At 40.1% G+C, this 14,666-nt stretch overlaps 1 protein-coding gene across 6 annotated transcripts in view; it reads left to right on the top strand.

Annotated features, from left to right (window-relative positions):
* LOC145453292 (agrin-like) overlaps positions 1 to 14,666 on the top strand; it is a 78,622-nt gene that overhangs the window by 12,735 nt on the left and 51,221 nt on the right. For all 6 annotated transcript variants that reach the window (XM_080331271.1, XM_080331274.1, XM_080331270.1 and 3 more), the window contains exons 4-5: positions 11,087 to 11,122; positions 11,217 to 11,429. In XM_080331271.1, the coding sequence (XP_080187397.1) occupies positions 11,087 to 11,122; positions 11,217 to 11,429 (249 nt within the window). The remainder of the gene's footprint in view (positions 1 to 11,086; positions 11,123 to 11,216; positions 11,430 to 14,666) is intronic.

Genomic DNA, 14,666 nt, shown 5'->3' with positions numbered 1-14,666 from the left:
TACCGTTATGCCACCACAAAGAATATAGTATCAGTTCTACATTACGTTAAAGCTTATTTGGTGTTTTTGCAACCATGCCTATTTCATTGCAATTTGTAACAATGCTATGGTCTATCTCGACTATGCAGATATGTCGTTTCCACTAACGTGAGTAGCGTTAACCACACGTAACTCAGGCTGCAATACGTTTGTAACCGCCCATGTCATCTCGTCACGTGAATTCAGCCGTCGATTTCTCTTGTCTTCGTCGGTGGTCTGTGGTTTGTTCATTTCATTCCTATACTACCAGTGTCAAATTCCGAGCTCGAGAATACATTCCATACTCTTGCATTTTTCTTCCTCGTATGTTGAAGCAACCCTTCCATTACGGCGGAACGTGACTTTGAAAAGCGATCGCGATTTGACCAATGGAACTATTTGGTTCGCTACGGTGTATAATTATTAGAGGGAAATACATATTGAGCGAAGCCATCCGGGACGCAACTGCAAATTTGTGATGATTGACATTGATGGGCTAAATGGTTTCCGATAACAAAACAAATTGTAAATAGATCCTGGTGGTAACTCACTGGTAGTGTGCGATGACGTATGTCGCCGGTGTGCCCTAGAGTAGATTTGTACAAAGTAGTGGATTTTCAAAATACGCAACTGGAACTAGAACTAACGGCATTTAAAAATCCGCGACAAGCTAAAACACAACTAGCTAGATTCATTTGCGGAGCAATTCAGCACTGAAAAGACGAATAAGTGAATTGCAAATAAGAGAAGAAAATGTTGAAGATAGAGTCGACATTTCAAAAAGGATGGCGTATCGAATTGGAAATGGGAGGGGTTGCGACAAAAAGAACCCACTCCGTGGCTACGCCACTTTTAGTAGTGATGACTCCGCGCTATAGCAATGGCTACTAGAACGACACACAACAGAACACCGGTATCGGCCAATCGACGACACGTATTTTCTAAGTTTCCGGTAAATATTTTTGAAAAGCGCAAGTAGAACTAGAAGCGCACCGAGTGGAAACAGTCCGTTGTTTCAGACTACCAGATGTGCTGGTGTTATCGACTGGATCTCGTTGATTGATCGTAATTACCGGCGGGTGTGAGTGACGTTATGCATTCGAACATTTCTAAATAAATGTGATCAAATTACCAATCGTTTGCATTATAAATGGGACTGCTGAATGCCAAACCGGTATTGCAGTAACCCTATGTTGGATCCGATCCTATCCGGATCCTGCTTCCATCTGTAGATTAAACATCCACATACGGAATAAATACACTTCACGTTGGCGCACCAATGGTCACTATCTTCGAATATACCTAATAATGCCTTGGTAAAATAGAGAAATGTGGTATTACATTTGATTGTGGAGTATCGTATTAAAAATCCAGCACCCTTTCCTGGTATACGAATCTGGCAGCTTCAGAAGAATGCGAGTTTTTATTCAATTATGAATTTAAAAAAATGTCTAGGAGTGTCCCGAATGGCGAAATTCCCAAGTCTCGATCATTTTCTCAACTTAGTCGATATCAACCTTGTCTGATGATCTAATTTCACAGAGTCAGTGTAGTAAGCTGGATGTCACTATATCATCAATAAATCTAGCTATTATCATCCATCAATACTATAAAATTGCGTTCATGATGCAGAAGATGCACTCTACAGTGGTGGTAGCTCAATAAGCCCACACCCACAGACAATCCGAATATGCATACGTGTTGTCCATGACTAGCTCCGCATAAGAGATTTTATTTTCAAGTGTGTGCCGTTAAAAGGATATAATATTCAATTATTATCGATTGCTCTCTTGTTCTCTTAAATTCTGATACCGTCTGTATTCCCGCAATCTTACAAACATCGAAAGTTTCCTATAGATCCATTTACATCTCACCCCGTATCGTATTCGAAAGAGCTGTACGTCTTGCGGCGTCGCATATCACCTTTCTCACCTTATGCCGCATTGTACTCCTTATTGACTCGGCATTCGGTGACCCATCGGTGAGGTTTTTATGGTCAGATCAATATTGTGATATCAACTTTCTTTACTCGCTAGAAGTACCTAGACATCCATCACGGGGAATTATAATTTGAGGGTCATTCATCTTCAACTTCACCCAATATCATCTGCATACACGGCAACGCAATCGCCATTGTTATAGCTGACTTATCATTAAATAGCAACTGCAAATTGTACCGCTTAGGCTTCTCTTTATAGTGAAACCATACTAAAGAAATTCACTTGTTCCATAGCACGATGTCGACTCAACTTGCGGCGGGGCCTGCGACAAGTTAATTTGTCGTAGGCCCGCTTGCGATTTATTATCCATTTATTTAGGTCTACGTTTATTTACAATGCAACAGTAGCCTGTCGTATGTTGGAATGAAGGTTGGGAGACGAGTAGATTAAATTAGAATTAGAGTTATAGTTACTCAGTTTTTGTCCATATTCGATTAGAATTCGAATTACGGATTCCGAGAAAACTTCTCATTTGAATTAAATTCCGAACAAGAGAAAACAAGTTCCTATCAAACCAGAGTTCTTTCTTTTAAACATGAGAATTTCAAATGTATGTACAGCAAACTTGACTCGTTTTATGTCATGGAGTTCTCCTGTAGCATTTTTCGGCAACCAGAAAATACATTAGGTTAAAATGAAAACATATAAATATTTCAAAAATTATATTAGAATTGAATTTCGCTCTAATTAGCCTTAGTAGACAATCAGAATTATCTAATTGCCCATGTCTGGCTCCGTATAAGTGGTGTCTTCCAATAGGGTAGAGGGCCGTCCCGTGCTGTAAGTCCGCAACCCGGGCATGATCGGAACTAACACTGAACTGGGGTGAAATGACTAATTGACCATAAATGTCGAAACCCCATGATCCCTAAGCAAAACGTTGACATAAACGTACCTGTGTAAAAACGTTGATGTGTCACTCAGGCCCGTATGCAAGAATACGAAACCGTATTTTTGTAACTGCCGAGCAGGTGGAGTCACTCGCGTCCGGCGGATGTTCTGAAGTGTACATTACTTCTAAATCCTCGATACAGTATTTACAATTGTCAACGATTTTGCATTCGTACGTTCAAGTGGGGTATCTGCCCGGATGATAATATAAGGCGGTCGAATAAGGCATTCCTGAAATAATGCATACAAGTCGGGTATTCAGAGATATGCTCCTTTAAGCTCAAGTAGCCGCGTAAAATTTAGTGAACCAATTTGAAACGCGAAACGTGAATCTGACGTGTACGCGTACAACAACATTCGAAACCGTGAAACACTTTAGCTCTATTTTACAAGCTTACAATTAGTAGTGTGAACGCTCAACTCCTTATATAGCTTATATCAGATGGGAAAGTATTTCAGACGGTTGTCCTGAGTCAATATTGTATTTTCGTGGTGATATGCAAGAGTAGTAAAATCTGTATTGACGATAACATGGATCAATGTTGGTTTGTTTAGTCCGAAATCAACATATTGCTGGTATTGAGCTCATACAATGGACATGATCTATATTGTATCTGAACACAGTACCTGTAGTCCAACATCTATATAAGATGGGTTGATGAACAATACCCATAGCATGGACTGATGGAAGTCAATCCCGTCGCGTTGAACTGATTTAGTTCGGTATCGACTTAAATACAATCATCCTTCCCACAGACAGACCAGTGAAAAGATCACAGACACACCCGTCCTAATGCTGACTTGCACAAACTACCGGTTCTACATCCTTGAATCAGAATAAGACTACGGAAAACCAGAAAATCTTCATCTTTTCGAAGTTCGATTATAATTGTAATTACAGAGTTGAATTAAATTCCGAATAATGAAGAAATGCGATTAGAATGAAGTTAAGTTCATATCAAACAGAGGTAATTCTCATAAGCACGAGAATGGCGAATGTCTGTTCGCCTAACTTGGGCTTAGATTACCGGTGTTTCGCACTAATTACTAATTAGTATAATTAAGCAACTAGGAGGATCAAGTTGTCGAATTCCTTCTTGAATGCAACGAGATATCAGTATGTGTTTCGTAACAACCCCCGTCAAACCCAATAACACCTCTAGAATTTAAATACTTTTTTTGTAAGTGACAGTGACTCTCCAGCCGTCTCGCCAAGAGTGCGTTGTCGTTATTTCACGACGACAAATATTTTCAAGCTGAGCTGTCTCGTCATACTTGACGCGCTCCTACCGTTCTCACACAAAGTTGGTCGCAAATTCGATCCTCAAACGTGCAAGACATTGACTAAAGGATGCGTAACCGTTTTTTCCCAATCCGATTCATGTCGCGTTTTGCGACGTAGGCGACAACGTTTTCCCCATAACGCTGCTCGTCATGCATCGATCGCGGAAACCAAAGATATATTCTCACCTCGCTTGGTTCTAGTACAATGAATATTGTCTAACGGGCATTTTATAAAAATACGCAACAGGCTGGCGAATGCAATATTCTGCATCATTTATACTGCTTCGACGTCATAATGAGTTATTGTCGAATACTCGGTTCGACTCGAAGCCTAAATCCGATTCGGATTCGAATCAGTCGATTTTCCCAGCCCGGCCTAGGAGTAGTTCGCTTTGATCAAAGCTAGGATTCTTTGAACCCTGGCCAATTTTTTGATTGATGGGTCACCCATTGGAATTATCCCGTCACGTTTTTGCGGTTATCTCAATTAGGGCCGGTTTTGTGCAGTCAAACGTACGCATTTATCATCATCACTGAGGATTTTCGCTTTGGTTTAAAGACTGGGTTATGCCCATCATTTTATTAAATGGTGAGAACCATATTACATCTTCCAATACAATCGCATCAGGGGTTACCGTCAGCTATAAAGCGAACATTCAAGACATTGTTTACCAACAATAATGAAAACATCCAAAATTTTGTGTAGCAACAATCAATAGCTGGTTTCATGATTTGTTCCTTTATTGACGAGTGCCAGCTCGGAAAACTTCGTGAATAAACGTGAATATATTATTCAAATGTACTTTGAGGTTAAATACTCCTGAGCATCTCTTCAATTACAAAGTTGTTGTCGTTTGTCAAACAGAAAAATACATGCTTATCACCTGTTGGTCTTTTTCATCACGGTCAATATTATTTCACGGTTTAAAATGAGATTGGTGGAAATAAGATTTCGGTTCGTTAAGAAAACACAACCAAGGCCCATATTCATAGATGACGATTACAGGATTCTGCGTGGGACATATTCACTATTCAGGTCACTAACGGGGCTCATATTCAGTTCACTAACGATGGCACATTTCGCAACGAGGAATCTCCGATGAAACGCGTATTTTGGGCGGCGGAGTTAAAAAATCAAGTATTTCCGACACATCCTGGCTGTTTGGAAATCCATCACTGACCGAAACTGTTTGAATTAGATTTTGGTTTCTCCTTGCCTATATATTGACGTGGTCGCCGCGCGCCGTTTGCAGTTTGAATATCGAACTCCAATACTTCGTATCATTTATGACGTCAAAGAGGCACGATATCGCACTTACATGTCATACATATTTATAAATCTTGAATCGTACTGTGGTTAACCCTAACAGGATAACGATCAGTTGTACAACTGTCAGTTAGTGGGGCACCAAAAATACTTGGATCGAAATGAATAAGTAATGAGTCTCGGAGACTTTTGATTTTCTATGCGGTAATTTGGTGCGTGATCACAAAATAGGCTTCGATCTGATTTTCGATGAACTATAAATTTTGGTATGCAACTGGATAGGACATTCGTATTCAAATAAACCTGAATATTTTAGGCGGACATAGGTATGGGGAAATCGTCAGCAACAAATAATGAATTGAAAAGAACAATTTATATCAATATGATAAGTATGACTTTCATTTTGGCCACGGAGTTTCGACTCAAGGTATCGATTTCCACGCAGTTAGGATAATTGTGACAGCTGTACCGTTAACGTTACTGTTAGCATTCTGAATTTTAGTGGGATTCAAATCAGAAACAACTTCGGATCAGATATGATTCCACCGTTACAGAAATGGCATTAGGATAGAATGCAAGTGTCTGTTAAGCAGCAATATGTTGTCTTTACTAGTTACAATGCTTCTCCATCAAAGATATATGATATATATATAGATAACAAAACACCCCTTTCGCGAAACAGTAGAATACATATATCATAACAACTGGAGGATATTTTCATGGAGTGTGACGCCGGCACGTACTTTGTTTCTGTATGCAACGTTCAAGGTCATCGCTCTTGACTTGATCACTTTGACCTATCCGTTCCTCCGCGCGCTTTTGACAGATGGTCGGTGACACATTGAGGATTATTTTACGCGGGCCAAATCAACAGATTCGCTATTGGGACGTTGACTATGACGTGATTGTGCGTTTAACATTTGTTGAAATGCGATGTCAAATATAGATAATCTGTAAAAATATTTTTTGAACAAAAATACTATTTCGATTTGCTATCATCACTAACTCCGGACACAATGGTTCGACCACTCAAATATGAATTTAGTATTAATCTTAATGCAGCGGTTCTCAACGGGGTCTACGAAGCATTTTCAGGGGTCCGCGAAACCTCCAATAATTTGCAAAATGGTTGATAACCTGAGTCGTATTCTTTAAATGAAAGAAATCACAAGGAAGACTCGCTTCCTAAGAGCTAGAACTATATTATTCACATAAGCAGAATTCCCGTCTGTGATGAAATATTCTACTGTGCAAACTCATTTCAATCGCCAAATGGCCAATAGCCTACTGATCGCTGTGATTAGAGATGTTTTGTTGGGGTTTTGGAAAAAAATTGTTTGCAAAAATCCATTTTATCCTGTGATATACATAACCCCTATTCCAGAATAACTTGAAGATGAGCTGCGACGCGAGATAGAAATGACGAGGCCGGGCGTCATATGTTCATTAAACATCTGCTTCTCAATTTTGGGTCATATATGTTGCGATCATAGCCATATTTATAGTAGGAAGCGTTCCGCGTACAGTCGCCTTGTCACAAGCGCAATGGGAGAGTCGTGGTTGCAAAAATTGCGAAATCATCTTTGATGTGTTGTAGAATTGGCATTATGTTCTTTGTGGTCACCTGAAAGGTACATGTTTAAACTTTTCACATGCACATATGGACGTCATATATGTATATGTAACTTAGCGGCTTGTGAGGGCCGCAAGCCCAATTCAGCATTATCGGATTATAAAGATTTGCAATTTAACGCTATTCTTAAGACGTTTACGGCTTTTCGTTGCTCGAAACTTGCTTGTGGGCGTACTAAGCGCTTCAGCTTCACTCAGTAGGCTTGGTTAGAATGGAATACTATAATGTCGGTGTGTGCGTGATTATTCCGAAAATTCATCGGTGTAACGTAATTCCAAATTGATTGGGAAGTTCACAATTATTGTCCATTTCCGGTGGATTACCGTTTAGCGGCACTGGACTGATCGACGCGCACCTCGAATTGTTGAATTCGTATTGGATTTTTGTAGATATACGAACATTTTCATATGTTTGCTACCTATATATGGGCTATATACGAAATGCGTCAACTTTTCCCACACCACAAAATTGAATACTTGCATTTTCAAGTACCATTAGCATTAGCACCTGGTCGCTCTTCAATAACCGAGTAAGGTGCTATCGGTCTTAGCTACGGGCTTCGGATTTTCCTTTAGTAAAACGTAGAGCCGATCATGACGTGTGCCTCTTGCTACGCGTGACAATTAAATTGATCTTGTCTATCGGCGATTTTCACCCTACCGTAAGATGTGTCATTCAGGCAAACTTCAGTTTCTAGTACAAAATTGTGCTTTTAGACCCTTACAAAATGTTAAGATGACCCGTATAAACCGTTTACTTGATTTCCATTCTATGCTATGGTGAAAAAATACACCTATTTTTCACGTGTGCACGTCTTTTTGAACTAGAGTTAGCGTCTAGTCGACAACATCGCGCGTTTAAATCCAAATGAACAGATTAGAACAGGGTTATTTCAGATTCCGATTCATTCTATAATCGCATGACGGGTCGTCGGCCGAGATAGCCAAATCTGAACACGAAACCAAGCCCAGTTGATTGTAGATATATCTCTCGGAGTTTCCGATTACCCACTGGTTTTGTTCCGAGTTGTGTCGACATGATTTTGTCAGAAAATCCTACCTGTTTTCCCAGGCTGTCAAGTAGACTGTATCTGAGAACACACACCCGATCCGCCCGTTGTTACAGTAGCGATTCCCACACTCCGCTTCTAATTGTTTGGCAATTGTTGCTCATAACGTCATCATTACTAGAGCTCCACCGAATATTGGCTCGCCGATAATCGATATCCCACGTTGAAATAAATATCGGTATCGGCCAGTGGAGGGAAACATAGCGGCAATTTCTGGAACGTCACAATATGACACAGTATAGGGATAAAACTTAAATCTACGACTGCTACGCTATATATATTGATCGATTTCTTATAGCCTACAGCCCCTACAGGTGTCCAGATGAGGCATTTCTGGTTTATTTCATGTCCAGATTGTCCACCCATCGCGGGTACTGTGAAGTTGTTTTAATAAATGCTGTGAAGTTTGGAAATGCGCCTTAAGCTAGATATGTTATCTTTTGAAGGCCAGATAGATCGGGGTCATCGGTGAAGGAGCCAGTTATCGATTTGATCGGCGTCGGACCAAAATCCGATATCGGTCAGGTTCTAATTGTAATCATCCTAGTTCGAGTTGTTTGCGGATTTACGGTTAGCTGGTGCGAGCTTGTAGGAATAAAGCTTTTGAGTATTTGTGTCTGGTGATTACAATCGGAAAACGGTGCCTGAACTGAAAGAACCCTGCGGTTCTTAAACGGAGACGTAATCTCGACGTAGTTGGCTATCGGTAAACTGGGGTCCCGAGTAGACGCATATGTTATTACAACTCCTCTAGTATTTTGTAGCAGATCGCCGAAATCTTCATTTCGTTGATTTAACGCGTGCATACTGCGCGATGCCTTGATCTTAATATATTTACAATTGCGATAGTGTTTGTTGAAACTAGTGCTGAGAAAATTCGAGGGCATGAGCGATTCGATTGTGCATCGAATAATAAGCTTCGAGTATCACTCGTTATGACATCACAAGAGCATCAATGATGTGGAAACTGGAAGGTTCGAATATGCATCTTTTATGCCACCACGAGGACAATAATGACAGTTTGACTTCACCCCGCATTAAAGATGTCTGGGTGGTGGGTATTTTATCGACGGCAGTGGCGTAGCAGCCACCTGGCGGTTCTGGCTCTGCGCCAGGGGCGGCAGGCTCCAAGGGGGCGGCAAAATGAGGCTGCACAGTGAGAGAGATGCCGGACACCCATTACCCCCCCCTAAATACGCCCCTGGTCTTATATATTTAGTTCTATCATGATTCATGAATAATGATCGGCTATCAGCTCCATCCATTCTGTCTATAGAAAGAGACTACGTTCAAAAACTTGTATTTGAGGATGTTATAGCTGCTTTTGCTTTGAGGCGGCCATTGATTTTCTATTTGTACAATACATTCGTTCGCTATTTCTTGTTTTTATTATTTTCGGCGTCATTAACGTCGAGACGGTGAAGCTGAGAAGCGGCATATTATTTGTAATTATTCCTATTGACAAGATTACTTGCTGAACATCAATCTATGTCGAAATTTGATGAGGTCTACCTAGGGGGCGGCATTTTCAAGAGCGCCGGGGGCGGCAGCACATGCTGCTACGCCAGTGATCGACGGTACGCCTATTTCATTGCATTTGTGACGATGATGTGAGATCATCACGAATGCGCATTAGGGCTCTTCAAAAACGACTTTTTTTCTCAAATCGTACTGGCTACTTGATAAAATTGTTAGGTTACCTAATTTATGCCTACACACCAAATTTGGTTCAATTCCAACCATTTAGTGAGGGTCGTTTCTATAAACAGCCTAACACTTTCATGGGGTGATCAGAAAATTTTCAAATTTTTTATTATTTATTTTTATAAAACAAATAGAAACTTTCTTCTCCTGTAGCATAGCGGTTACTGGCTGGAATTGAACCAAATTTTGTGTGTAGGCTTAATTCAGGTAACCTAACAATTTTATCAAGTAACCAGCACGATTTGAGAAAAAAAGTCATGTTTGAACAGCCATAATGCGCATATATTTCATTTCCACTAACGCGGTTATCTTGGTACTTAGGTTTGCATTTAAAGCAAAATCAATTTAAAACAAACATGTTTAAAACAAGACCCTTGTTTAAAACATGTTTTCAATTTTTCTCAAGTCTTGACATCACGAATCTTTAATTTTGACGCCATCGTGAATAGACATTGACAATTGAAAAATTTTGTGCAAAACAGCTCCTTCAACGAAATAGGCTTCCAAACCATGTTATACATCGTCATGCAGTGTTTTTACGATCGGCGGTCACCATGATCAGAACATTCACTCCGTACCAATGATCTATATCTGCGTACACTATAGCTATTGAACCGATTATTTCGAGGGTTCCAACCATCCCATATCGCGTACGTCGGCTATATCGGGTGGTAATCGTCCGCACTCCGTAGGCTCATACAACACGATTTTCTGAAAGTATACAAGTTAAAAAACATATTTTTTAAAGGTATTTGTTTAAAACCTGATTAAAACAACCATTTGATTGCAATGCAACCCTATTTGTACTAAATGTTCCGTATTCCGCGATACGACCAATCGAGGCTTCGAGGCTTCCAGAGTGTAAAATACTATCAAAACTATAATTCTCGTTGATAAAATTAACTCTTATAAAAAAGGGGCGTATCATTTGAATACCCGAAAAAACATATTTCGCTACGCTTCTCGAATCATCGGAATTAATACTCAGCTCAGATTACAGTGCTCTAATCATTGTCCAGAGTCCCATAGTTGCAGCCTGTATTCGTGACCACGTGACATTACAGCAGTGAACTAAAAATCCATAGAGTATGTCGTGCTACGAGTCAGCAGATGTGGATTAGTAATATAGAATATAGGGCTGGTGTAAAATGATCAGCGTAGTCGGAACTGCATGAATGAATAAAAACAACAAGAGCCTGACACTTGTCCGTCTTTTGCAGGGATTAAGATCGAAGAAGCTCCCAAGAAAGCAGCAGGTGATATTTCCTTACATCTCTCCTGTGATCCGTAACCAAACGGAAATCAACCCTCGCTTCGATAATCGAATTACTCATCTTGAATTTCTCGCAGATCCTTGCTTGTTCGTGTGGTGCGGCTTCGGGGGCAAATGCGAGACCGCCGTCAACGGCTCTGCTACTTGCGTCTGTCCCATTGCGAGCTGCGGTAATGTTACCGCGCCCGTGTGTGGCTCCGATGGACTTACTTATCATTGCGAGAGGGTGCTTGAAGTGGCGCAGTGCTGGTGGCAGAAGAGGATAAGAGTGGTGTCGAGACAGGCTTGCGGTAAGTCTGCTGATGCGTGTCTATCTCTGTTTAACGTTAGCCTACCAGTTACCTCTATAAGCGCCAATGTGTTTACTTCAGATTTTGCTCTGACTGGGAGAAGTCGAGTCGAGATATGAGACTTGCAAAACACTTGTACAAACTACCAATTTAGTTAGTTGACGGTCAACTAGTACTGGTTTTTGAACTAGTTCTAATTGCGGATTCTGATAAGTGGTCTACGTCTAGTTGCAAATTGAAAAAATAGTTGCGATACAACTATAAAATCTGGGAATCGCGATTCTGGTGTTCTGTTGCGTGGTGTTCGTGCAGTCATTGCTAGATCAGAGTCAATACTATACCAACAGTGGCGTAGGCAGGTTGATCGAGCTCAAACTCGAAATTCAACGCACTCAAAACACCGCGATAAAATTATTGAGTTGCTTCTGAATTAAGTCTATGTAGCTGTATTTTAGTTAATTAGTTGCGGATTTGTAAAGATTTGGTATTGTTTTAGTTGCCAGTGCTGGAAAGTGAGTAGTTCATCTCTAGCTCAAATTGCGCAATGCGGATTTTAAAAATCCAACTTGTACAAGTCTGACTCTAAGCAGTAAAATTAGCTTCCCATTGGCGCGTGACTGCAAATTATCTCTTGAATAGTACATTCATATTGAAATGAGCCAGGATATTTTCGGCTGACACTCGTCATGCGTAATCGTCAGCAACTAGTAAAGAATTCAAAAAAACATTGCATATCAACAATCGTATAACAAAATATGACTATTCAATTGCATATTGAAGTTCTGTACCTCCAAGAAGCTGTTCAAATTTTCTTTTGTATTCGAATCAGAGTGGATTAGGACGAAAACACTGATGAATGTAACCAGTTACGAAGGCAATGGTCGAACGGTACGCTTCCGTTCCGTATATATGACGCATAACGCTAACGATGTAATGGATTTTGTGCAATGTGCATTTTCGCGCCTTACGACGACCCCTAATTATTATTCATTTCTGTCGCTATTGTAATTAGTATCACGCAGTGTATTCAATCATTGTATTGGTTGGAGATATCGCTGATCGACCCACCACGTTAAGTGTCGCCATAAAATTTGACGATGAACGTTTGAATTTCATTGCCATTGATGTTCACAACCTTCTAAACAGCGGTCATGGACCAAGTTCACATCAATGGAAACAAATCAAACGATGGTCCCGAATCGATATATTTGGCGTTACTTGCTTGAATTTCTGAGAGTTATGAACTTGCCTCGCGACGAACCCGTGCATCGTACATGAATCTTATATAATATGCCTTGACACGATTAAGCCTTTCACCGAACCAAAACAATATTACGAAAGGCCGATCATGTTATTCAATGTGTGGTGTGCTGTTTTACTCGGCCGTAAAGGTCATCTATATCTGCTGATATCAATAATATACATCTAACATCTTATTGTACAAAATTAGGTATTTTTCAAAATATATAGTCTACCATTACTGTACACGAAATAGCAATGAGTGCAATAACGCTTTCAAACCCGGTGTATCAATGAAGGAAATAAGCATGAAGTTGGATTCGGATATACTGTATAATTTTATTGAAACTAAACGGTAGGCTATATCCAATATCCATGGGGGGAAATTAGATGTATTTATCTGATTTCATCCATGTTTGGCTTATTTTCATCTATTGGAATGGGTGTAAATCAGGTAAACGGCCCTTTCAAGTACTAAATTGTGGTTTCATACCCATTTCAATCGGCGAAAATGAGCCAAGAACACCACCCCTATTTATAGTATATTCCAGGGGTACAGTGGGTACTGGGTACTGTTCACGCGTATACCACTCTTTTGAGATTTCTTGAGCTGGTACACGACAACAGAACCCACTACAGCCCCGGGGATTTGTCTCCATAAGAATTGGTGTATTGTACACAATATCACCAATTGGACGGGCGTGAAAACACAATTTAGGGTGATAATCGTCAAAATACACAATGTTCATTTATATTTGAATTGGGATATGCTAGATCTGATGGCACTGTTATGATTATCTTCGTATATTGAAATAAATAGGCCTATATTTATAACATCTTCCACCGATACTTGATAGGATTGCATGAAATCGTTGTCCTCATAAGCAGGGCTTACTTGTAACTGCCATGTAACTGCGAACCATAAACGTATATTATACAGAGTAGGTCTGGGCAAAACCGAGTACTTGAGTGATTCGATCCTGAATCACGTAATCTGCTTCGAGTCGAGTCGAGTAATCGAGTATCACTCATTATGACGCCATAACAGAATGTAATTCGTCAAAGTTCAAATATGTACCGTGTATGCCGCCACGAAGAATAAAGTGTCTTTTATCCATCTCATGATACTTTGGTATTTTTCGGTCATACCGATTTCATTTCACTTGGTGAAAATGTTGTGGGATAATCGTGACTTCGAAAATGTGCTACGCTCAGTAACCTTCGTAGCTTTGTACTATATATTTCGTATGCTACGATACCGCCAATCAAGGTTTCAAGGCTTCCACGGTGTTGATAAATTAACTTTCAGAGGCGAGAAGCGTATAATTTCTATACTCGAATAAATTGTCTTTTACTACTCGACTTGAATCATTAAAATTGTTACTCGATTCAGATTCGAGTACTCGAATCATTGTGCCCAGCCCTAATAAAGAGCGTGTTGTCGAATTACACGGAGCTTCAAGACGCACGAGTCAATTTCGCTAAATACTTATCTGTACCATAAACGCATAACGTCTGTTTGCTATATTTCTGTGTCTTATTTGCACTTGAATTCCGTGGGTGTTCTTATTTGCCCAGCTTCGATTTGCAAAGGCGCAGACGTGAATTCAGACTTTTGCAAATCTAGGATCTTTCATGGCGTCAGCAACCGATATGTGATCGCATTTCCCTCACGTATGAGCCATGCACTTCGTGAGTTGAATAAATAGTCGCAATGGGTAGATATGGTTCATGTTTAGTTGTGTGTAGACGATATCGTAGGATTCCTTCTGATTTACTGACTTTATTGTTCTTGGCAATTTCCTCTGGCATCTCCATATTTTAGGGATCATATATTAGAGTGATTAGGTGCATTGGAGAACAGAACAATCAACTAATCATGTATTGAGCTCGAATATATCCGAAGCAATATCGCACCCATCCATTATTATAGAGTACTCTTATTATATAAATTAGGTTATTGACACCGAATAAACTTAACGTATTTGATTCAATCAA

The sequence above is a fragment of the Botryllus schlosseri genome, chromosome 13, assembly GCF_051294905.1.
Source record: "Botryllus schlosseri isolate E-star chromosome 13, Bs_hap1, whole genome shotgun sequence".
NCBI classification, from domain to species: Eukaryota; Metazoa; Chordata; class Ascidiacea; order Stolidobranchia; family Styelidae; genus Botryllus; species Botryllus schlosseri.
This window is presented reverse-complemented; position numbering and strand designations above follow the sequence as displayed.